This window comes from Eleutherodactylus coqui, chromosome 1, assembly GCF_035609145.1.
Source record: "Eleutherodactylus coqui strain aEleCoq1 chromosome 1, aEleCoq1.hap1, whole genome shotgun sequence".
NCBI classification, from domain to species: Eukaryota; Metazoa; Chordata; class Amphibia; order Anura; family Eleutherodactylidae; genus Eleutherodactylus; species Eleutherodactylus coqui.
The window spans coordinates 102,703,604-102,729,574 of record NC_089837.1 but is presented as its reverse complement, the minus strand read 5'-3'; the positions used below and the strand labels follow the sequence as shown (position 1 = coordinate 102,729,574).

At 42.7% G+C, this 25,971-nt stretch overlaps 1 protein-coding gene across 2 annotated transcripts in view; it reads left to right on the top strand.

The window, feature by feature from the left end:
• The window catches only part of GIGYF2 (GRB10 interacting GYF protein 2), an 89,953-nt gene that overhangs the window by 60,832 nt on the left and 3,150 nt on the right, over nt 1–25,971 (top strand). For both annotated transcript variants that reach the window (XM_066598415.1, XM_066598422.1), the window contains exons 12-27: nt 1,336–1,592; nt 5,067–5,214; nt 5,340–5,500; nt 6,116–6,207; nt 8,318–8,425; nt 8,530–8,630; nt 9,338–9,438; nt 9,987–10,106; nt 10,456–10,716; nt 11,869–12,075; nt 12,861–12,980; nt 17,149–17,355; nt 18,583–18,785; nt 20,331–20,485; nt 24,874–25,034; nt 25,217–25,343. In XM_066598415.1, the coding sequence (XP_066454512.1) occupies nt 1,336–1,592; nt 5,067–5,214; nt 5,340–5,500; nt 6,116–6,207; nt 8,318–8,425; nt 8,530–8,630; nt 9,338–9,438; nt 9,987–10,106; nt 10,456–10,716; nt 11,869–12,075; nt 12,861–12,980; nt 17,149–17,355; nt 18,583–18,785; nt 20,331–20,485; nt 24,874–25,034; nt 25,217–25,343 (2,529 nt within the window). The remainder of the gene's footprint in view (nt 1–1,335; nt 1,593–5,066; nt 5,215–5,339; nt 5,501–6,115; nt 6,208–8,317; nt 8,426–8,529; nt 8,631–9,337; nt 9,439–9,986; nt 10,107–10,455; nt 10,717–11,868; nt 12,076–12,860; nt 12,981–17,148; nt 17,356–18,582; nt 18,786–20,330; nt 20,486–24,873; nt 25,035–25,216; nt 25,344–25,971) is intronic.

Genomic DNA, 25,971 nt, shown 5'->3' with positions numbered 1-25,971 from the left:
ATCTGAGTCCCATGCGCTTCCCCCCATAGACTTCTGCAAGAGAGCACGCGTGGGGCATTCTATAAAGACTTAGATTTTCTAGCGACACACGATGTTAGGAGGGCGACACACTGAATTGTGGGAGCGGGCGAGTATAAAATATACAACTCCGATTCCCTGTTACCTTCCCTAACGGCACTGTAACTTCGTTTATACTGCTGTGGGGATGTGACAGGTTCCCTTTAACGCAAGCACAGCATAGCTTACTGAACTTATAACTTGCTAGCACTTATACATATTGCATGACTCGGCTTCCGCTCACACACTCATGGTGTAATAGTATGCTGGCAAGTTCTCCTCTTATCTTTGCACTTCCCAGGTGCTTTTTGTTTTTAAAGCTGCACAGGCCATACAAAAACTAGAAACTCCAGGAGCTGCGCATAAAGATCTCACGCTCCCACCCCAAGGTTTGGCAATAGAATCCTTTTTACCAGGCTGACTTTAAACCAAGCTTGCATTTTGCATTAAGTTAAAGTGAGCAAGGGAAGAACATCCAAGGGATAGTATACCGATACTTCTCATGATCTTCACCCTCACCCGTCACCCTCAAATCAGGGTCTGCTCTCAGTGTATCCATGTATCATTTATGGCCCTTTTACACGGGCCGACAGACATTTAAACAACTGCACGTGCGCTGACGTCACCGCTAAGGTCATCAGCGCTCCTGCAGAGCTCTTGCTCAGCGCTTCACCTTCTATGTGCAGCACTGAGTGGGGTAAGTTTACACATAACAAGAAGCCAGCAATAGTTTTTTCGCTGACTGAAAGTCAGGGATAAACAACCACAAATAGTGAGTGGGTTTTTTTTGCATTTACACTGAACGATTATCGCTCAAATTCATTTGCTTGAACGAATTTTGAGTGATAATCGTTACGTATAGGTGGACCGTTAGTGGAAACCTCTATTTTTTACAATTGTTTGAGTAATGACATCCGGAGAGAGCCGTAGCACTTGGAGGTATTTGCTGCATATAGGTTAGTCTAGCAGCAGGTTCATACGATAGACTGAGATTGTGATCATTTCTGTTGCTGTATAGACTCCGTTGTCTACTGATGCTTCAGTAGATGTCTAACAAGGCCAAATAATAGATAGTAAAATAAAATGAAGTCTAATATGGGGTTAGGAATTTATAGTATATGGATAAATAACAATGCTGTGTTACTAGAATGTTATGTTACATAGAAGTCTCCATTATTGTATATTTGCATGAACCAATTTACTCAATACAATTTTTTTCCCTTGACTTCTTACTCCTTTTGTATCCCATTTCTTATCTTGTCCCATGTGTTTTTACAGAATCTGTGTCTCATGGTTCCAGAGGTTCACTTGAGTCTACAGCTCCTTCAATACCTCAATCCTCTTCTCCTGCATTTAGCCAAAGCACTGCGGTTCAACAAGTCAAAGATCCTCAGCAAAGACGAGCCATTCATTCCCCACCTACTCAGACTGACCTCTCCTCAGGGCCTTCTCCTCCTTTGGTCTGTGCTGCACCAGGTATGGGCATGCTCATACCTGAACCTGATGAAGAGGATGGACTGGAACATCTAGAACAGGTGAAAGCCTATGAACTTAAACACGCAACACAACATTTCAACAAATATTACCATTTACATTTTCCTATAAAACTGTTTAGCTTTGCAGATATATATATATATTACTATTTTTAATTTTTCTTTTCTTTAGAGATTGTGCGCCACTGCAGTCTTCACTGAAAACACCATAACGGTATAGTGCCTGTCTCACTGATTACACTGATATGTCTGCTTTGTGTATCTGTGCAGTAGTTTAGGGGAAACTTGCATTTAATCACTGGCAGCGAGAAACCGGAGTAGTCCTGCACATTCATGAGCTATTGGCTAGCCACACCCACCCAGCCTCCAGCCAATGATTGACAGATCTCTCTCTATACAGTAATAGGCAGATAGCAGTCAGTCATTGGCTGGAGGGCAGGATGGGTGTAGCTAACCTGCAGCTCATGAATATCCTGGGCTACTTGAAGTAGTCCTCTATGCATGAGCTGCTACTGATAAAATGCAAGTTTCTCCAAAGCTACTGGACAAATACAAATAGGAGGCATATCGCTGTAATCAGTGTGACTGGCACCACCTTATGATGATCTCAGAGAGGGGTGGAAAAAGATGGTGACAGAGTCTCTCTAAGAACTCGTTAACTCTGCTGCTAACTAGTTCCGTTATTTGGCTCCATACTAGAAACCAAACAGTGGTAAAAACGGAAGTGCCGGATTTGACACATGCTGGATCTGAATAGCACCAGACAGACCCTGTTGACTATAATGGGGTCCGTCCAGATCCCTTTATGCCCTCTGGTATTTTCTAGGATAAAATATTGCAGCATACAGTGCTTTTTCTTGATGGACTTTAACCAAAATCTGCAAGGGATGCTTCGAGCAGAACCTGGAAGGCAGACCTGAAGAGCCCTAAATTACAGTGTGACTGGACACTATCCCCTATTTCTCTATGGTTTTGTGTCTAAACCGCAGTTTCTTTTGTGAAGCTTATGGGAGTTGTCTTGCGTTGCGCACTCGGTTTGTTGCTATACCTCCCTGCGTAGTGCATACATGTCTGTGAGACTTCAGAAGTATCTCCTCTAGCTGCTCAAGATCATTTTACAGTTTTGTAGCATCTGTTCATGAACATTTCTTATGGTCTCTTTCTCAGCTTCTGTGCTTGGCCAAATGAAGCAGTGAAACAAATCTAAGTTAGGCTGGTAACACTTCTGTATTTCGGTCCCCTTTTCCCGTCCGTAATATAGAAGTGCATCCCAGGCTGGCCGTGGGTCTCCTCACCCGAACTCTGATAGTCATACATGCTGTGACTTCGGATCAGCAGACCCACGGTCAAACCAGGACGCAAAACCGGGGCCCAAATATTGTAGTGTCACCAACCTTAAGCTAGAGTTTTTCTCTGCTTGAATTGCTCACAATCATTGCACCTCCTCCATGACCTTCTTCGTACCCGGCTAGTGTAGTTGTTCACAATTTGTTGGAAGCCTTTATTTTTTCACATGCGCTGTATCTGTGGCTGACTGTCACTGATGCACAACCTTAGGAGTGCACACTGGAGCACAGTTAAAAGGACATGTATTATTACCGTAAGGATGAGAGCTAGTCAGTTGGGTGCTAACAAGTCTACACCCTGTGCTAGAGAAGGGAACTGATGGGGATAATGAAAATAAGATGATTTTTTTAATGGCTGCAGTAAGTAATAAATTGGTCTTGCAGTAAGAATGGGCACCAGACTTAGAGACAATTTGCGTTTATGATAGCCTGTTGTCAAGTGAAGTCTGTCTCTAGTAACAGAGACACGTACACAAATTACAGGAAGTAGAGGAGTTCTCGTGCTGGTCATAGAAGTCCATGGAGAGGAGAGTCAGATGAAGTTACTGCAGAGGGAGAGAGATTCACACAGACATGAAACTGTAGCTAATAGTGATTTACTATGTTACAGATACTGGGCTCACATCTACACTGACCTCCATGATACTAATGTATGTATGTGTGGTACAGAGGGTTAGGGAGTCGTACCAGTTTTTGTCCATGCACCGTGTATAGAAGGCAAAACGGCAGCAGGCTCCACTCACCAGTTGAAGGAAAACTGACAATTGGAGAAGGAGTCCACAGAGGGGAAAGCTGGATACAAGTCATATAATGGCCAGAAATAGTGTTATTTCTCATGTGAACATGGCAGTTCATTCTGGAAAGTCGTGTGAAAATGCAGGTGCACTTTATTTAGCACAAGCGAAGTCAGATCATTGCAGGTTGTAGTATTTTGCAAAGTATGTATTTTCAATGAGAACCTGGGCAAAATTGCATCTTTTCATTCACATATGGCTAGGAATTACTAACATGTGAATTAAAATTGAACTGTCTGGCTTGGCTGTCATTGGAGACTTCAGAATGGTGGCATTCTTGATGGGTTTCCTAGACAGTTTTATCAAGTTTCCCTGCTGTCTTTGGGGCAATACAGACCTTGAGGTGCAGTAACACTCGTGGACTTGGCCACAGCGATCGAGTTCTCTGTGTTGCAGGAACATTGGGAGCCATTGATGGGCCCCCAGAAGGTGCTACTGCCACCAATGTACATCGAATTGAGCCTTATGAAACCATTTCTCATAGCTCTAGATGAATATTCACTAGCCCCCAGGTAGACTTTTCCCCCTATGTTGTCTGAAGCAATGATCAAAGCAGGAGTCTTCATTGAACCACACATAAAAGTGCAAGAAATACTCCCAAGAGACTCTAGAAAGATATTTGGTGTTTGTTGAGACTGTGGTGAAGAATTTTAGCACAGTGAACCTCAGAATGCCCTTATCTATGATGCACATGTAGATAAGGTCAAAGAGCTCATGGGAGCATACTCAGAGGGTTAAGGTAAGCATATCCTCAAGGAGGATAATTGGATTTGAACACCAATACTATTGGCTTCTAAATCTTTTGTTGTTTTTGTATAACTTGAACATAAATGTAAATTTTAATTTGCATGTTTTTTTTTCGGGCTGTACTTGAATGAAACTATACAAATTTGCCCCTTTCTCATTAAAAATGACTACATTTGAAAAAAGCTAAGTTTGTGGGGATTAATAGTAATTTTCTATACTTCTGAGGCATAAGCACTTAGAAGTACCAGGAGGCATTCTCAAAAGTGGAGTTCTGCTTTATCTGCACTTTGCAACACTGGTTTTGATGGCTTTATTCAAAGATTCCCAGTTAGTAGTTTCACTGTTAGGGCCTTATCACACCTATTTTCGGGCTTTCTGTTTCTCTGTTCTGTCTTTGGAGCAGAAAAATGGAATCAAAACAGAATTAAACATTTCAAATTTTTGCCCTATTGATTTCAATGAGCTTCAGAAACAGAGCAGAGAGATGGGAAGCCTGATCAAAAGTGTGAAGAAGCTCTAATGTGGTTTTAAAAGGTTAAGCCTCTATCCTGATGATTACAGAGTAGCTCCACAGCTCAATCATTCACTTATTATATACATCATTGTGCTAAAGAAAAGTTCTTCTACAGCAAGCACAGCAGATGGTGGCGTACCTGCAGGACGGGACGCTAGATGATGACAGGTTAGCAGGAAAAGTACCAGATCACCGACTAAAGGGACATTCTCCGGAAAACCAGCAGAAGTGGTACTACAAAGATCCGCAGGGGGAGATCCAGGGTGAGGCTTTTTATGTTGTCGTCTTTGATGGTGCAGCCTTTATACTTGTCCCCTTTTCTGTATGTAATGATATCTTGCTGAATTTTCTAATATGGCTTTACAAAGTGCAAAACTTCATTTCTTAGGTCCCTTCAGTAATCGGGAGATGGCAGAATGGTATCAGGCTGGCTACTTCCCTATGACTTTACTGTTAAGGAGAGTATGTGATGAGGCCTTTCAGCCACTTGGAGACATTATTAAATTATGGGGGAGAGTTCCTTTCATCACGCCTCCAGCTTCCAGACTAGTAAGTGATCCTACCTTACTTTTATAGAGCGTCTTATTATTTTTTAATTCATGGTATATACATTTATGTATTTTTCCCTGGACTGGATCGTAGAATTTTGATACATTTTGGGATTTGCTAATCTTTTCCTGAAGTTCATTACTGTATCTATGAGAACCGTGAGGAGAAGCGCGTGTGCCAGAAAAGGCAAAATAACATGTATACAAAGAGTGTTTTGCATAGGCAACATGAAGTGGGTACATACTGAGACTTAGTACATATAATAAATGCTCTAAGTTGAATCGATCAGTCCTGGTAAATATTAATGTATTTCAGCAAAAGACAAGGACCTTGCTTATATGAGGAACCATGTGAAATTTTTTTGAAATGTGTTACAAATTCTAAAATGTATTTAAACCACGTATGTTGTCGCTTTTATACTCGAGCTGCAGCTCATAAATCGCCTGTTTATTTCGATACATAAGCAGCATCATGACTAATGTGTAGATCCGTTGTCCCTGATTTTATAATTTATTTTGTTTACTTCCTGCACTCAGAATTAGTAATTCTTATGGTTAAGGCCATTTTTAATTGTAATTATTCTGATTCTTTCTACTTATTCCAAATCTGTTACAGGGTGAATTGGGTCCAGAGCATATAGGTCGGCACCAGGAGATGTCTGCACTCTACCAGTTACAACAGTTGCATTATCAACAGTTTCTTATCCAGTGAGTGTTCTTCTAGTACAAGGATGCGCTGCTCATTCATCCCTAATATATTAGTAAATTTGCTTTGAGAGTAATGACGTTAGGGGTCTATTAACACTTTGCAATCCAATTTTGGATTCAGGGTTTCCTAGGGAGTTTTCTCTTTCTGCCATTATACAATGGCACCATCTGCTGGCTAGAGCCAGTACTGCAGTATGTGACATGCTGGAGAGGCCACCAACAACAAAGCGGCCAGTAATCTACAGTAAAAATACCCTGCTGGACATCTTCTGACATCGGGGCTGTACAGCCTTCAATCAGAATGTCTTTAGACGTCAGACAGTGAATTGGAAAGGGTTAAATTAACTTCTCCGTTTTTCAACGAGAGCATTATGGGTTACAAATTAGAACAATAATGAATAATTAATCCCTGTAGTAGTTACAGTATTCCAGCACTGCCAGCAATAGATGGGGAAAAGGAGAGAGTCTGCTACAATGTGTGGATGGTCATCATTGCGGTACCTCTCCCCATTTATGTGAAGCATAAGATGTGCTTGTGAGAAAACTACCAAAAGAAATCCACTTTCCCTAATAGCTGCCCTCCTTTATAGCTGAACTTTTATATGGCCGGAAATTTCTTCAAAAAATCATGCCAATTCACTGTAGAGCTGTGTACTGTTCCACTTCGTTGCACATGCTGATTATTGATATTAGGGATCTTCTCAAAATGTTGGCCCTCATCTAACAATAACTAGAAGTTGACAAATAATCGTTGTGTTGACCACCTATATGTGTTCTTGTATTTTGTACCTTTTAATAAACGTGCTTGTAGAGAGGGTGGTACCTATTTCTGATTTATTTGTAAACTTCTAGTAATGTTGCTAGTCCCAAGGGTTGGCCCAATAATGAGCATCAGTTTACTGTTAGATCAGGCAAAACATAAGCTTTAAACACGAATCATTAGAAAAATGCTCCTGAATCTAGTTATTTCTTGTTACATACTACATAATGGTGCTCTGGTGTTCTTTAGATTCCCCCCCCCCCCCAAAGTGTCCACTTAATGTGTCCAGTACTAGCGGTCACACATACTTGGCTCCATCACCTGGATCCTTATGTGCACAGACGGCGAAGTGATTTCTGCTATTGTGCAAACCAGCCAGTAACCAGCTACACTAGAAGTCAAGGCTTCTTGCCAGCACTGGTCAGGATAGGGGGATGTTTTGAAAAAGATATGGGCTCATAGGGTTGGGTCATTGATTTTGGCAATTTTCCTTTTTTTTACACTTGCCTACCTCCCCATTTCCTCACGGTCTACTTGAAAAGCCACCACTTGGTGCATCGGGCTTATCACTTTATTCTTTGTACATGTGCACAGTGAGTGGAGTCAACTCAATGCAGTGAATATTGACTTTGCGAGCAAACCGCAAGGGAATGGGCAAGTGGAGGAGTATAAAAACGGTATCCCTGGACTCAGCAACTCTTCTCCCGTGAGCCCATGACTTGGCTCATAGGATGCGACAGATGCCTTTTTAAGGCTAGTATTATCTTATCAGGAAATGTTTTTCTTTTCGTAATGAAAAGACCATTTTCCAATAATTCTTTGTCAATTTTTCATGGCTTTCAAGATATGTTTACAATTCAGTAGTCTCCATTGGTTACATCAGGTTAGTGGAGCCGTCTGTTGTTCCCTGCCCAGCCAGTTGACCGGGAGCAATGTTGTACAGAAAGCGCTGAAGGGAATGCAGCACTAAGAGTACATTTCACATATAGCAGAAATGGTGCAGATTTACTACAGTGGAAAATCTGCTTTATTTCTGTGTCAAAGTCTGGCAGTGTAATGGGTAAAGTCTACTGCGGATCCACACCATTGGTGCTTGCTTTTACGTGGATTTTGGTCCAGATTTTCCATTTTCTCTATATGTGAATGTACCCTAAAGCATCACTATGTTTTCTTCATTCTCCTGACCAGCGAGGCTCCCAGAAGTCAGATCGGAACACACATTGATGGCATTTCCTAGCGATATGCCATCACTTTATAAGATTTTATTTCATACTTCTGTCACTGGGATGAGTTATCTGGTTTTCATTTTTATTACTCACCATTAATAATCGTATTCCCTTTCTTTTTCAGACAGCAATATGCCCAAGTCATGGCACAGCAGCAGAAAGCGGCACTTTCTTCACAGCAGCAGCAGCAGTTGACTCTTCTATTACAGCAGTTTCAGACTCTAAAAATGAGGTAATATCCCATGTCAGCTGAAAAAAAAGCACATCTGACGCATATTATCCTTGACACACGTTTATTTTTTAGTATCTTACTTAAAGCGTTTTTGCTTATAATAGGATATCTGAGCAACCTGTCATTCCAACGTTACCAAGGACAATGTCTGTGCCAGAAAATACGTCCTTGTGGGAACTTCAAACAGCTGCCCCTCCACCCACAAGTAAGTGTCACTGTTTCTGGTGAACATGCATGGGTTACAATAGGAAAATAAAATAACTGAAAATGTATGTATCTCACGCATACATTTCACCAAGGCCATATAGGCTGATATTTGTAAAGTTCTGCATCAATCTGTTCTGCATATAGTGCAGCTTTAGTCCAAAATCTACAAAGTTGCCTCTGAGTAGATAGTGCTCCAGCATACAAAAGCTTGTACTGATGCTGGTCTCAAGACCCTGCTTCATTTACAAAGCATCTCATGAAAATAATCCCCAGAAGTTGTCTGAAGGTTGACATAATTTATATGTTTATAATAACGTCCTGTGCAGCGGGTGATCCAGGTATACCTTTTTTTTTTTTACCCCATATGCCGTAATTGTTTTACCCTGAAGTAAGAGTGTGACTGACTTAAATCAATATGTCTTTTGAAGGACCATATTCCCTTTGGGTCAGCTACGCATGCCTAATATGGGTCAGTGCAAGCCTTTTAATTGGATGTTGTGATGAAAATACATAGAAAACATTTCCCAATATGTTTTGGGTAATGTCTTCCTGCTTTCAAATTCATTCCTGGTGCTAAATATTTAGGCATCTCACGAAGTCATATGATAGATGGCTTTTAAGTACTTTAAGTAGCAGCCTTTGATTTACTCTATCTTTTATACTGTCATCACTTTTCTGTTAAGTCTGTGCCTTTGATTATTACAGTGTGGGAAGGAAGCAGCGTGTGGGACCTGCCTGTAGAGTCGGCATCTCAGGGAGTATCCAGAGAGCAGCTGGAACAGCTGGAGAAGGCGAAAGCAGCCAAGGTTTGTGAATCAACTAATTTCTTTAGAAAGGCTTTTAATTTGCCAATGTGGTAGTATACCTTAAAAAGCAATACGACTCTCTTCTCTGTATTTTAGTCACTTTCCTGCACTGCATTATCATTACCTTCTATATTCACCTAAATAAGCTAAAGGCCATAAGTATACAGTCAGGAGGAGGAGCTGTGATCTCTTCTCTTATAACTGTGTGACAGGAGCTGTGTGATCATCATCAGTAACTGTAATAGGAGTGCCTGTCTGCCCCTCAACACAGTTGCTTTGGTAGATCCATTAAACTGTATCACACAAACTGAGAAATTTACTAGAAAGTGAATCCATAACCCCCGAGTAGATCTGAGCTGACATGGCCGACTGAGGAACAAGAGGACGGGAGGTTTAGATAGAAAGGAATAACTAACTGAGGTAACTTATGAATTAAATCACCGCAATGGCCCTTTATCATTTGCTACATCTGAATATATATGTTTTGGTAGGCTATATTTAACCTCCATATCATATTTAAAAGCTGACTGTTCAAAACTGTTTTGTAGATTGAGCAGGAAAGGAGAGAAGCAGAGTTGAGATCAAAGCAAGAAGAAGAGGAACACAGGCGCCTTGAAGACGAGGAGAGGAAAAGAAAAGAAGAGCTGGAACTGGCACGTCGCAAGCAGGTATTCTATTTAAAGCATACCTCTGGTTTTTCCTAAACTGTTGGACATGACACAGAGGCATATCTGACATTGTTGGGGGGCTGCGACACTCCCAGACGCTTTGCTCCTTGGGGATTTAGCTTGGCAATATCTACATCTTTTAAAGACATCTAAAGTAAACGCTATGAAAGTACTGTGAACATTTACTTCAGGACTACAAGGGGTTTAGCACTTCAAAGCCTTTAAGTAAAAACCTCTTTGACGTATGCAAGAAAGAAGACATGGGATTGCACATAATATTGCATTTTTGTCAACAATTATCATACAATCTTAAAATGGAAATGTTAAAGCCACATATTTACGTTTTCAGGAGGAAGCCCTGCGGCGACAGAGAGAACAGGAGCTGGCACTCAGAAGGCAAATTGAAGAGGAGGAGAGAAAAAGAGAGGAGGAACGAAGGCTCCTGGAGGAGAGGAGGCGACAGGATGAGGAGAGGAGGCGACAGGAGGAGGAAAGGAGGAGGCTTGAGGAAGAGAGAAAGAGGATAGAAGAAGAAAGGAGGAGAAAAGAGGAAGAAAGAAAACGGGAAGAGGAGGAGAAGAGAAAAAGGGAAGAGCTTCAAAGGAAGCAGGTACAATTAAAACTATACTCCTAAAGAGCTGTACCGCATAGCTAAACTAAAAGCTTTGCAAATTAGGTAATTGCTCACCTTTAAAAATAATTTCAGTCTTTTTTTTAACCTAAATAGGGGTCAGAGCTCAGTTTCTCTCATACACATCACCAAATCCACTAAACAGATACTGAGTTTAAGAGTATTCTTACCTCAACCACTTATAGCTGAGATAGGAATACATATTTATATGCCTTGGCCACCTTACTAGGATCACAGGAGACAGCCAAGTTGGCTGAGCTACGCGGTTTCAGTAACTCCCATAGAAGTGAGGGGAGTTAGGGAAACAGTGTAGCTAGCCACCTCTACTCTAGTGTCGACAGCGGTATCGGGCAAGATGGGACTTGGTAGACCCTTGTTCTAGAGATGCAAATCCCACATCAATCAGACTTTTATGGCCTACCCTGTGGATTGTATGCCATAACCTAGGGATTTGAAATAGTATTACTAGCTTAGGCATGACTCTACAGACCTACCCTTTAAGCTTATATGTATTCAGCTGCCCATTGTACATCAAGCAGCGTCTTTGATCAATACTATTTGAAATGGATATAAAAAAGTTTTATGTACTAGCCCAGGCTTAATAGAGCAGCTAGTTCATTTTTATTGTAATATAACACACCTTATCCCCTCAGTTTAATCAGCATTAGCATGCTTAAAGGGGTTGTCCGGTTTCCAGACAACTTCCCTTCAATAGGGTTGACTGTAGTGAAATAAACTGAGCATGACTTAACCCTCTGCCGTGGCTTGAATCAGCTCGTCAGCTCTGTAGTGGCTCTGGTGTTGGTTGCGACAGCTGATGCCACAGGAAGTCAGGTGACCGCAGCAACCAATCACAGGCTGCAGCATCACCACTTGTTATTGTGACTTTGGTACTCACATCCTGAGCGCCATGATGCCAGAAATTCGGGAACTTGATGCTATATCCTCTAACCTTTCTGGTAAAATCCGGTGTCAAAACAAACACCAAGACCACAGCTAGGCTGCATCACTGAATCCCGGTAGCAATGGAGAGGTTAGTAATGCTCAGTTTCTTTTACTACAGTCAGTCTTATTAAAGGGAAGTTGGTAGCCAGAAAACCCCTTTACATTTTTTTTTCACCCTATCACTAGGAGGAAGCTGCAAGATGGGCACGGGAAGAGGAGGAGGCTGCAAGGCGACTTGTAGAAGAAGCACGCTTACGGCAGGAGGAAGACGAACGCAAGAAGCGAGAAGAGACACAGAGGCAAAAAGAACTTCAAAGACAAAGGCAGCAGCAACAGGAAGCTTTAAGGCGTCTGCAACAACAGCAGCAGCAACAACAACTTGCACAGATGAAGGTACTGGCATCTTTTTTTTCCTGTCATTTTGTGTCCACAGTTCTATGCAGACATAGGATTCTGTAGTACTGTGTATGTCTACAAACAAAGCTGTTCTATCTGTCCTCTACTTATTAATAGCTTACATTTGGTAATTTAGCCAGAAGTGAAATAAATGGATGGCCATATGATTGCAAAATTTCCTTGCACCAGTGAGTTTTTCCTTTTAAGAATGAATGAAGATAATAAGCTACTATGGGATGGGTGGAAAGAGCAGTCGGGCATAAAGGAGTACAGAAATGTGCTTGCTGTGTACAGCTGCACAGTATAATCATTAGAGATCTGTGACCAAGCAAACTTTTTATACGTGAGATGATTGATTAATCTCTGGGATTTCTCCTTAAGTTTGAGTTGAATAGTTGAGCTTGAATCTTAATTGCTGGTTTATAGTTGAATCATGATGCCGGTTTGGTTCACTTGCCTTTAGTAGATAATGAAATTGAAATATTAATGTTGGGCAGGGGCTGGTATACCCCCTGCTTACACTGCCGTCATGAATCCATTCTGCCAGGTTTTCACTGACAGTAATGAGCAGGATAGTAGAATGTGCTGCATTATTCTGTCCAGTAAAATTAAACCGGGCACAAACACAACAGACCAGTTACAGAGCAATGGGATACTTAAGGATTCGTTCCATAACACATCCGGCATTGATTCTGTTAAAAACAAAAACAGATCCGAAGACGAGGAAGTTCTATTTTGGTGATTGTTCTGGGAGAGTGATATATCTGGTTTTTATGTTTCAGTTACCATCTTCATCCACATGGGGGCAGCAGGTGAATTCAGGAGGAGCATCTCAATCTACATTATCTTTGGCAGAGATACAGAAGCTTGAAGAAGAAAGAGAGAGGCAAAATCAAGAAGAGGTGTGTGCATGTTTTAGGTGTAAATAAATGAATCATTATGCAGCTTTTTAAATACACCGTGTTGCTTTCAATGAAGAGAAACCTCTTATCCACAGCATGACATACATTTATGTCATGGTAAGCCCATCAGTCCTGCAGTAAGGCCCCTGGCACACGGGTGGAAATTCCGCGGCGGGATTTCCCGCAGAATTTCCGTCCGTGCCAGCCTATATAGGATTGCATTACAAAACGCAATCCTATGCACACAGCTGCGATTTGTCCGCGCTAAAACAAATCGCGACATGTTCTATTTCTGTGCGTGTAATGTCACTACCGATGCGCCCGCTCTGCGCATGCGCCAGCTGGGCGACAGCTGGCACATCACAGAGCAGACGTGGAAGCAGGTGAGCTGCACTGATCACTGCAGGGGCACAGGTCAGATCCCGCTGCGAGAATTCTCACAACGGGATCCGACCCAGCTATCTGCAGGTGGCCTAAGTCTGTGTCACAGTGATGGCTCAGGAGCTTTGCCCACGCCATGTGCAGTGGGAGCTAGCTATAGTGTACAGCCAGGCGCAGAGCTTTGCTAGAGATAGATAACACAAGATCAGCAATTGACAATAACTAATAGTCACAGCTTACCGACAAAACGACCTCTGCACAGGTCATAGATCATTCCCACAGCACTCTTCCGCAGAAGTCATTAAGTCCTTTTCATGCTACAAAAGTACCTATGGTCCATATGTGGTTGCTGTAAAGCATATCTTTAAATGCTGTTAGCAGCTCGGGCATGATGGCTGCCCACATAGTCATGTACAGTAAATAGCACTGCAAAAATCTACAAGCAGAAAATAAAAACCCAGTTGAGAAATAATACCTTGTGGAAATGAGTGAGTACTGTTGTACTAACACCATACGGTTATGAAACACTTAGCTCTGTCCATTATATTCTGGGGGCTTACACCAGAAGCACTAAAAACTTCTAATAACATAGCTTGTATCAAGGCATAGGAGCATATATTGCAATCAATGAAGTTCCACTAGAAACCGCGTTCCACCACCGTGTAGTAGGTTCCAATCATTTATGCCCTGTTCAGCCCCTTTGCCTTGGTTTGTAAGATGAAGCTTCCTCAGGGTTGGATGCTAATTGGCAATGAGACCCATAGACTTTTCCATGTGGTGAAGAATACCCCGGTCAGTGACATAACTTCACAAATACAGCATAACTGTAAATGTGTGATGTCATTCAAGGTACAGAAAACCAATGCAGATTAGAAAAGTGGAAAATGTTTCAGCATCTGATTTTAATACGTACAAATGATCTCTGTGAGACAATTTACTTTAATACATGTCCACAATCTAATTTTTAAGAGTATTTTTTACTGTCATACGGTCTTGTATCGTAAGGTTTGTCCAATAAATGTAAATAGTATTTATATTCCACATTTTGGGCAAAGGTTTTTTTTTTTCATAAATCATGGTTTAGTTTTGCGGTAAATAGAAATCAATTATCATAATGTTCCTTCAGCATTTCTGGTTTTTAGTTAAAGGGAACCTGTCACCAGGTTCATACTTCCTGGAACAGGTATGTACATTGTGCCCATGTATGTCTTCCTCTGAAATGTTACGGCGGTTCAGAATATTGATATTTCTCGCATTTGACATTTGGGGGACACAAAAAGACCTTGGGTATAGCTACTGCCTTTAGGAGGTGAATACTAAGCAAAAAGTGTTAGTTCTCCAACCAGCTATACCCCTCCTGCAGGCACTCAACTAAATCAGTTTTAGCTTAGTGTCCATAGGAGGCAGACTTCTTGCTCTACAGGTTTTCTCTCTTTTCTTTATTTTAGTTTGTTTGTCCTTTCTTCTCCTCTAACTAGGAATCAGGGATGATCTAACTTCACTGATTATCCCCAAGTGGGGGATACATAGATATACTGATACTCCCTCCTCCAAGAAGACAAAAGTGGACCAGAGTAGCACTAAAGCCCCATTTACAAACAAAGTTGATCGCTCAAAAATTGTTCAAAAGATAGCTTGAATGACACTTTGAGCAATCATTTTGCATAAACTAGTAATGGACACGAATGATCATTAGTACCATATAAGCTTCATTTGCATGCAAATGAGCCTCCCTTTGCTGTATGCAGATAACAGCAGGTGGTCTGTTATCTGCATACAGCCCTTTGTTCTCCCACGAGACAGCAGCTGAAAAAATGTTTTCAGCGTTCCCGTGGAGAATCACAGTGTGCGGTCCCTGCTGTCAGCTGTCTGGCTGAACGATGGTTTTTACGCTAAACTAAAAATCATCGTTCGGCAGAAAAGCAAACAATGGTAGCATTTACACAACGATTAAGGCTCAAAAGACATAGTTTGAATGAATTTTAAGCGATAATCCTTGCGTGTAAATGGGGCTTAGCTATTCTGCTTTTTGCCAACTATGGGGTCACCGGAGATTCCTGCCTGCTCCCCCCCATCTCCAGCAATCTTTCACCATTAAGTGCTATTCACAGAGGAGGTGACCTTGCTGGTGCTATGGTGAATCTGAAGTGAAGAGAATCAGTAGGAGGTGAGTAAACAGAACTATGGAAAAATGGCGCAATTTCCCCCCCCCCCCCCCCCCCACAGTTCATCAGTCTCCACATGTGTCTCTATTCCTCTTCGTAGTGGTCTGGCAGAGCAACCTGGCTGCTGAAGTGGTCTGGCAGAGCAACCGTGGTGCGGCCTGCTAGGCCACATTCTACTATAGGGGCCGATACTGCCCTACCCTCCCTCCCCAGTCGCTCACTGTCCTTCCCATAGGCATCATGAACACTCTTCATGTGTTATGCAGGGCCCCCCACCAGGCGTTTAGTTTTGTGGGTCTCATGTTAGAGTCTTCTTGAATCTACATATGGAGAGTGGACCTCAAATTTTCCGTCGTCTGTGACTGAGATCGGATCAATCCAGAGTTTGGGCCCATCTCCCTATAATAAGGTTTCCTTTGTGCTTACTGACAAGGGAGACTAAGCTGTTTACCACTGGTTCTCTGGCCCTTGAAAGTTGAGATCGACTCTTCTTCTTCGTCCCATCAGTCAACAGAGATGTTGCTGTCTGAGATCAGACAGTACCGTTGGATCCTTTGTATTCTGCCCCCTCCCCCACCCTCAAGTGTCCTCAACCCTCTTATATTTTCCAGGACACACCTTCCTCGGTTGCCCCTCCTCATCTAGTTTTGGAGGGGTATTCCTGTGCAAGAGCAGGGATGCTACTCGCCCATTTCCTGATGTTTCTTCCACTAGTTGTAGACCCTCATTGCCTACCAGCATGGAGCCTCGGTCTTCCCAGCTGAAGCTGTTTCTTAGTCTTCTCCCATTTTTTATAGTGTGAGACATTCCTGGGCATTTTCAGTTGATGTCTTGGGTAACTTGGGTTCACAGCTGGTGCACAATCAGTTTATATTTTTTTTCTCCCCACCCGTTGGGTGCTGCTCTGGAACATCCCACGGTCTTGCTGTGTTTCCATTGACACAGATAAGAAAACAGGATTTTTGTTACATACTGTGAAATGCATTTCTCGTTGCATTCATTTGGGGATACAGCACCCACTATATAATGTATGTGTGCATAAATATAAAATAACTTTTCTTGGTTAGCATCCAGTCACTTCACATGTGCATTTATTTCTCCTACTACTTCTGGACAAACTGATTTAGCTCAGTGCCTGCAGAAGGGGTATAGCTAGTGGGAGGAGTTAATACTTTTTTGCTTAGTGGTAGTAGCTATACCCAAGGACTTGCTGTATCTCCCAATGAACTTGATGAGAATTAAATTTTGCGGTAAGTGCCAAAAATCATATTTTTGAAGTTTGAGTCAGAACGGCAATCTGAGTCACAGGTAGCCCTGCATCATTTACAGTGACTGCTCTCTCCCTGCTTGTGTATAGGAGAGGCTGGTGTAGCTCTGCCCCCATGACTCCAAATGCTGTTCCAAATCTAACTTCAAAGGATGTTTATTCTGAAACTGCAGCTTTTCAAAATAAGACTTACCCGGGTGCAATGTACATGCCATTCACGGGTTCATGCTGCCTGTGGTTTGGGCAGAATGTACCTGGTGAACGGATTCCCTTTTTAAGCGTAGTTTTACATGGACATATTTATACAAATTAGCAACTGATAGTGATTTGACCATTTTCCTTTTATATAATACAGCAAAGGCGACAGCAGCAAGAGTTGAAGACTGTGCAGCATCAACAGCAGCAAAAGACCCCTGGTTGGGGCAATGTAAGCAAACCAACGGTCAACACAAAATCTCTCATAGAGATTCAACAGGAAGAAGCCAGGCAAATGCAAAAGACGCAACAGGCTGGCCGTGGTAGGCCAGCAAATGTGACCATACCACCTGCACCTGCTCCAATTGTAAGTACTGCATTCATGTCTTAAAGCGGTCTCTGACCAATCAGGACAGGTCATTAATAATTGATGGCCAGTGCAGCAGGGCCAGACATTGTCATCAGGGTTAGAGCAGGAAGTGCAATACGTGCCTTCGCTCCCATTGATTTGTTTATTTTTTCTTAGTGCCTGATCTGACAGATAACTAGGTCTGACTCTGCTGGACTGATAGCTGGCTGGGCGATCAGCTGATCAATTGATGACCTATCCTAAGGATAGGTAATCAATAGTGTTTGCCTGAAACCCCATTTTAAAGGGAACATGTCGCCTCCAAACTACACCATCAATTAAGTTATGGTGCTGTTTTAAGGTGACAGATGCCCTTGAATATTTTTAATGACTTTCAGCCAAAGCTCACCTGTAGTTTGCTCCCTGCTTTCTCCACTGAACACTTGTGTGAGAAGCACAATAATAGGAGCAATCAATAGTAGTAGAATAAATTCTTTGTTTTTGGATAAGCTATTACGGTGGTATTAGTAATGTTATAGACCATATATATATAGAGAGATAGATAAATATTTTTTTTTTTTCCCCCCACCAGTTTGTAACTTATCCCAAACTATTCCTACCAATTGGGATTATCCACACCTTTCAGAACGAGGCTTTTGGGCTCAACATCTAATTGCCCTGTGTCCAGCCCCTGACACCCCTAGCAAACAGTTGATTTTGGTGCTTGAAGCCGCAACTAGCCGAGCATTATCCCTGCAATAGCTACACGGAAAATAGACTATTAAATGATGGCCATTCTTTAATACAAGGACTACTCAAAGTCTGCTAGAGCAAGAGCCACTGTTACAGAGCAGCTATCTGTAGCGGCTCATTGAGGGGACTCCAGAGCAGAAGAGCCCTCTCTATAATATCTATATGCCCTAATATAAACAGAGTTTGTGATCTTGGTATAACTTCCTTCAGGAAAAAAAGTGATTCTCTAATTTATTTCCCATTAATAAAATTCATACAGTTTACCTATACAACTTAGCCTATGTTCACAGCTCCATTTTCCTTCCGCAAGTGGTATATGTCAGTAGTGTTCCCTGACGTATACCTCCATTGAAAGGCTCTGTCATATGCCATTGTATAGCTATGCAGTGTTATATGCTGCCGATATGCTCCAATTGTACGTATAAAAAATGCAGGAAATGATAGGCTCTGTTCACGGTTTTGTTTTTTAATTTAGTTTTTATTTTATTTAAGCCAAATACATGCAATAGTGTCAGCAGCTCTGGAAACTCTGTGTGGGGCAACCTGAACAACAACCTGAGCCCTCAGTGGTCCTCTGACTCTGTAAGCAGCATCTGGAGCAGTCCAGAAAACAAGACGTCTAGTGGATTCTGGGATGATGCTGTGAAAGTAGTTGCTCCCCGAAATACTGTCAATAAGAACAAGAGCAATGCAAGGTAATTGTTTACTGTCTATTCTTATCAGCAGATCAGATGTAAAGGTCCTTTTTACATGTAGTGATAATTGTTTGTCTGAGCAGACAGATCTACCAGTTCCCTGGGGTGGTCCGATTAACCACAAAGATAAATGGTTTAGGTTTTATTCACAGGATTGTTCAATTGGCTGTAGCGGTGAATGAGAACTGCCTAACGATCAGTGTTTAAACCGATTGATTAGGAAACGAGCCAACGATGATTTTCATGCTTGCATAAAATGAACACTAAGCGAACAAATAATCGTTAGTTGGTCAATTGTTGGCCGTGTTTACACTATCGTTCAGATACGAATCATCCAGCGATTTATTTATTAATTTTTTTAAGGGCCCTTTTACATGGGACAACTGTAGGGCGCATTAGGGCCCGACAGCTGTACCAGTTATAATCGTTCCTGTGTTTCACACTAGTTCGTGTATCCCTCAGTGAATGGAGGTAGACAGGCCTGAACGATCTCACGCCCATCTGCCTCAAACCTCGGCAATCAGTCTGTCCATAGATGAACAACTGCCTGTTTACACAAGCCGATTGTCTGATTTTTATGCCTGTAGAAATTGTTCAGTCGCTGCGGGCGTTTACATTGAACAATTAGCATTGAGATTCCCACGGTCCAGTAAGAATCTGCACGATGACCGGGCCGTGTAAAAGGGCACTGAACGTTACTTCATTTTCTAGTTAAAAGGTTTTCAGATGAATGTTTTCAAGAGGAGACGTTCATGGGCAGAGGGGGGAGGCATTATCCTTTTGGTCTTCTGACTCACGGCAGATTTTAGTACGGTTGGTGAGTCTCTGCCCTTTCTCCTCAGCTAGTGACATTATTAGGGAGTGCTGGCTGCAAAATACAGTAATAACATGCCATGCAGTATGATATAAACTGCTTGATGATTCTTATACAAGACGCTGTAAGCACATTAAGGTCCAATGCACACGGGCGTATTTGCACAGCGGAAACGAGAGCGAGCGCTCGCTTTCGGATCCCGCAGCAAATACTGCCCATAGGACATGCTAAGCAAAACGCTTTTCCATACCCACGAGCGTAAAACAACTGCGTTTTTCCACTTGTGGGGGAAAATCGCAGCAATGTCCTATTCTAGTGCGGGCCTCAGATACGTGTCATCTCCGGCGCAACGGCTCTGCACTGTGCATGCGCGGTGGCGCACTAGCAGACACATCCGCAGCGCAGAGAGAAACCGCCGGACAGGTAAGGCGGGGGTCACCACCGGGGCACAGGGTTTGATTCTGCTGTGAGATCTCGCAGTCGGAATCCGGCTTGGTTGTCTGCATTTAGCCTAAGGGGAAAGTGTTTTTGGCGGAAAACATTTTTTTTAACCCCATGTCTTCTTATTGCTTTCTGAGCTTTTAGCACTTGGTAGCTATTTCTGATCTCTGTTCATACTGTATAGCTGGCACTAATGTATGTTTTTTAATCCAGCTAGTTGGACACAAGCACCATATACTGTAGGCATGTTAGATATCACAGGACCATTTCTTTTTTTTTTCCCACTCCAGCAAATCATCAGGGGTGAATAGCCGGCAGAGTAAGAAAGTTGAACAAGAGGAGAAGCTTGTTAGACTTTTCCAAGGAGCTACAAAGTGTTCGGACAGCTTCACCCAGTGGTGTGAGCAGACACTGCATGCACTCAACTCCGCTCATAGCCTGGATGGTAAGGAAAGACTCTTTCTAGAAATTATCTTTGCATCATTTTTTAAAGTAACTTTTTACATAAAGGACTTAATGTATTTTTAACTTTGGCTTATGGACCTGATAGAAATAAACTAGTAGTGTATGTGTATTCATTTATTAATATACCACATACACATTCTGCAGCGCTGTACAGAGGTTATCCCTTACATTGGGTCCCATTTAGGACTTGGCTTATAAGCTCCAATGGTTAAATTAACCTTTTAGTATATCTGTTTTTTTTTTTTGGGACTGTGGTCAGAAATCACTGCTGCCTATGTATCTATTGTGTCTAACTATGTTTCACTCCCTGGCTATTATTTATCTTTTGCTTTGCACTTCAGTTAGCAGTTATAATATTAACCCCGTCGGAACACAGACAGTTTTTTATTTTTTCATCAGTCTTCCAAGAGCCATAACTTTATTTCTTGGCTGTGTCAAGACCTCTGGTATAGCTCCTGCCACTAGGAGGCGGACACTAAGCAAATTTTTTTGGGTTCACGGGGTAACAGAATTCCCCTACTACCTTACTGAGGAGGGACATAAGTGTTGCACTAAGTCCCCTACTGATTCGTTCTGAAGCCAAGGTGTGGCACAGAGAAGCACAAAATTTTCTGTGACCCGCCAGCAAAGCTCCTCTTGCACAAATTATCTTTGTTCTCCTTCCTTATCAAAGGGAGATGAAAAATGACGAAGGATCATGCTGGATTTCAAGGTCCCGGCAGGTGGCTCTTCCACTACAGGGAAGGTCCATTATGGAGATGCTGGGCAGGGCAGTAAGCCCGAACCCAACTGAAGGGTCTGAAGTCAAGAAAATGTTCCTGATAGAACCATGTGCGTGGCAGAACCAGATAATGACTATGGTCTCTAAGGTCGCATGGACATAATCCTCCTTCCTCTGCCTTGCCTCTACCCGCAGAGTCCCACTTCATTATCCCCTCTAGAGACAGCTCCTGCTCTGAGGGAGAAATCTCAGATCCCGACTCTTCCTTAGATGAGGAACAGTCTTCCAAAGTTTCTGCCATGGTGAGCAATGTCATAGAGACTAAAGATGCTTCACGTCAAAGACCAAGAGTCCTCTGCTGCTGCAGACTTTCTCCTGACGCCCAAAGCGTTTGCTTGTGCTCTCCAGTAAGAGTTGATGAACTTGCTCTTCAGCTTTCTCAGGCTGGCAAGTTCATCCGCAAGGCCCCCTTGCTTGCCGCCAGGCTTTTTGCTGGTTTCTCTACACTCTCTGTGGCAATTCTCCACATGCTGTAGCTAAAATGTTGGTCTGCAGATACCACCTCCAAAAGACCTTTAATCAGCCTTCCCTTACTGGATCTTGTTTTTTCGGGAGTGGCTTGGAAGAATTATCTCAAAAGCCACAGGCGGAAAGCTTTCATCTTGAACAAAATAGATCCAATCGTCCAACCTTCAACCTGCGCCCTTCCTGGCCTGCCCACTCCCAGATACCTAAGCCCTCTTTGGCTAAATCTTCCTCTGCATGAAGGGCATTCAGGGTGGAGGGCCATCTCCTCTTCAGGGACTTGTGGTTTTCTCACTTTCAGGATGCTTGGGTGCACGAGATCATCTTTTCAGGGTATGTCATTGCTTTTCTTTCTGCTTCCTCAGATCACTTTTTTTTTAATAAACTTATTTTTATTAGCATTTTCAATGGATATATACATGGCAGATGTTTTAAGAAAATCTATACAGAGTTTCGCATGATATACATTTTTCAGATCACTTTTTAAGTACTTCCACTCCTGCAAGGTTTTTCCTGCACTTCCAAGCTCTTAAGGACTTAATCAACCGGAGAGTCATTGTCCCAGTTTCTTCTCACAAACATTTTATTGCCTTTTATTTCAACCTCTTTGTCGTTCCCAAAAAAAAAAGTGTCGGTCTACCCAGTCCTAGATTTCAAACTCTTGAATCGTTACGTCAAGGACCCCCATTTTCTCATGGAGACCTGCAGAGCAGTGATTGCTTCAATAGAGAAAGCGAATGCCTCTCATTGCTAGACATCAACAACACCTATTTCCACATTCCAATTCGCCAGTCCCACTAGCAATTTCTTAGTTTTGTGATCCACTCAAACCATTTACAATTAGTCGCTTTACCATTCGTCTTATCAAGAGTTCCTCCAGTGTTCTTGAAGGTCCTATCGGCTGTTCTGGTGTTTCCTCATTCGAGGGGGGTTCGTGGTAAACCTATATCTGAACGACCTACTGATCAAGGCACCATCCCCCAGAGCCAACGCAGAGCGCCTCAGAAGAGCGCTGTACATTCTCATAAGCTTCGGGTTAATCATCAATCGTCCAAAATCCAGCCTAGTCCCATCACCTCAGATCACCTTTCTATTCTTCGGTATGGTTCAGGCAGAAGTACAGCTTCCAAGGAACATAGTCGCGCTTTTCCATCAACGGATCCGCTTTCTGTGGTCATGCTTCCCCGTCTCATCTGCCAAATGTGGCATGCCAAGCGTGGATCTGCTGGCTTCTCAACCACTGCATTCAAATTGACACTGTAAGGCACCTAGTACCATGTGGTATCCAACCCAAAAAGACCTCATGTCAAATAAAAACCAGGTGTCCTAATTATTGCATACATGCTTTAGTAATATTTCAATACACAAAAGAAACAAAATTAAGAATTACCTCCTGACCCAAATTGAAGATAGAGCTCTGTATCTTAAGACAGTAGTATTTACCCTTCCTCTGCCCTAGGCATCCAGCGCCATAGCCCCGCCGTCCTTGAGGTGACCGTTGTGAAGATGACGTCCCATGAAGTCACCTGACCGCTGCAGTCAGTCAGAGGCTACAACATCATTGCTCGCTCACATCCTGAGCCCAATGATGCCAGGACTTCAGAGCAGTGACCTTGCAGCCTCTGATTGGCTGCAGTAGTCAGGTGACTTTCTATGACCTCATCCTCACAACAATCATCGAGAGGACGGTGGGGTAATGGCGTTGGATCCTTGTGGCAAAGGATGGGTAACTACAGCACTTTTTTTGTTGTTTTAAGAGACTTTGAGTTATAGCAGGAAAGTTCTCTGGCAACCAGGTAACCCCTTTAACCACTGAAACGGATATGCGCTCAATAGCATAACAATTCTCCAAAGTCTATGTCATTAAGTTTTGCCAAATTTTAACACTCTTTTTCCAACAGATCTCCATCAAATAATAATCCTGATATTTAAATCATTCTAGTTTAATCAGCACGCCGGTCTCCGGCACTCACAACTTATACGTCTTTCTGGCAAACTGCCCAACGCTATACATCTGCGCTAACAGATGCAGCATCTCTGCTGCGAGGGCCCGGCGGCAGTTTGTTTGTGATTTATTTCTTCAACATATGGCATTCGTTTTAATTCTTAATTTTGTTTTTGTGTATTGAATGTTTATTAAAGCATATATACATAAATAAGACCCCTTGAGAGACCGTTTTCATTTTACATAAAGGTTTAAACTTGTGGCATATTACATCTATGGCCGCCTGCACACGGCCAGGTCGGGTCCCACTGGGAGAATTCTCGCAGCGGGATGCGACCCCTTGCCGCGGCATTCACCTGATACTCACCCGTCCGGCGTCTTCTCTCTCTGCGCTGCGATGTGTCGGCTGGCGCACAGCCGCACATGCGCAGAACAGAGCCGGCGCGTCACCAGTGATGTTTTTGTGCACGCACAGAAATAGGACATGCCGCGATTTGTTTAACGCACGAGTTGTCGCGTAGTTGAATCACGACTGTCTGCATAGGATTGTATTATCTAATGCAATCATTTGGCAGTGGGCACGGGTGGAAATTCTGCAGGAAATCCTGCCACGGAGTTTCCGCCTGTGTGCAGGGGGCCAAAGACACTGAAAAGGTTAACCATTATTTTTGTTGTCCACTGTATTTCATTTACATAACATGAAACCATTGCAGACTTAGGGCTGCGCTCCCACGGGGCAGATTTCCAATGGAATGTCTGCAGCGGACATCCCGCTTCAGATCAGCCGCGGAATGCTTGCCTCCAAACCCGCACCGTTTCGTGCGGGATTCATTCCCTCATTGAGAGGGGGTGAATGCTGTAGCAGAGACGGCAACATAATTGACATGTCGCGGATTTGAATTTTGTGCCACAAGTCACTTTCCGCACAGATTTCGTGTGGGTTATTTCTGCAGCATGTGGACAAGATTTTGAAAATCTCCTCTTTGCTGCTACTGTAAATGCAGCAAAATTCTGCGGCAATTCCGCTCCGTGGGACCGCAGCCTAAGGGCATCTATGATGTGTTCTCATGGCTTTCATTATCATTACTATTTTAGATTTACGTTTTATATTTTCTTATTCTTTTGAACCAATGCAGATAAGCTTCTTTTATAGTTAAAATATTTATTCTTTTTACAGTTCCCACGTTTGTGTCCTTCCTGCGTGAAGTGGAATCTCCTTATGAAGTCCATGACTACGTCCGAGCATATCTTGGAGACACCCCTGAAGCTAAAGATTTCTCCAAGCAATTTTTGGAGCGTCGGAATAAGCAAAAACCTGCTCCACAAAAACCTCAACAGGTAAGTCATGAACACCGTCTTATAGAGGGGTAATGGACCATTGGTGAAGAGTGTGAAACGGAGGCCACACATTGGTGCTTTAAGGTGTCCCATGTTGTGCATAGTTTATTTCCTTTATTGGCATTGGATAATTGTCACTAGAACATTTATCTGTAAAGCCCGTTACTATATTGTGTTTTTAGGATCCTGGATGGTCTGTGTATCCAACAAATCAGAGTAATCTACAACAGACGACACTAGAAACTGCACAAAGCGCTGGCCGCAAGAAAAAGAAACAGAAGATGGTTCGGGCAGATCCAAGTCTGCTAGGTGAGGGTCTATACTGTACCTTGCAGCATATGTCTTCAGCTTCCCTCTCCAGTGTCATACGGCACCTGCATTTCATTCCAATATGGACCATTTGACTTAAATGATATCTAATTTTCGCTAGTTTGTATTAGCTTTTTCCTTTTTATCGTTTGTTTCAATTTTTCCTTTTCTGCTTTCTCTTATAGTAAAGGGAACCTGTCATGTACTTCATTCTGCCCTCAAAGTAGTGACAGACAAGCTGATTCCAGCTGACAATGTTGTGTAGTTTCTGAGCACCTCCATATTCAAGCCACAGCACCGCGAACAGATGGGTCCAGCTTATTCTTGAGATGCTGCTAACCTGGCTCATCCACCATGATTGACACTTTTCTCACACACTGCGTGCTAAGAAATGTTTCCATCATGTTGGGTGTGCCTGGTTAGTGGGACCTCATAAATACGAGGGGGTGCTGATAACTATTGAGCCTTACTCCCAAAAAATTGAGCTAGGAAGATGAAACTGTCACACTACATATTCCCCCAGGATGCCAAAGCACTTCTGACGTCTCTCCTGCAGCGTTTTAAGTCCCTGCAAATAGAATTCTTCCGACTGCTGGTCAAACCACTCGTTTGTAGCATTAGTTGCCTC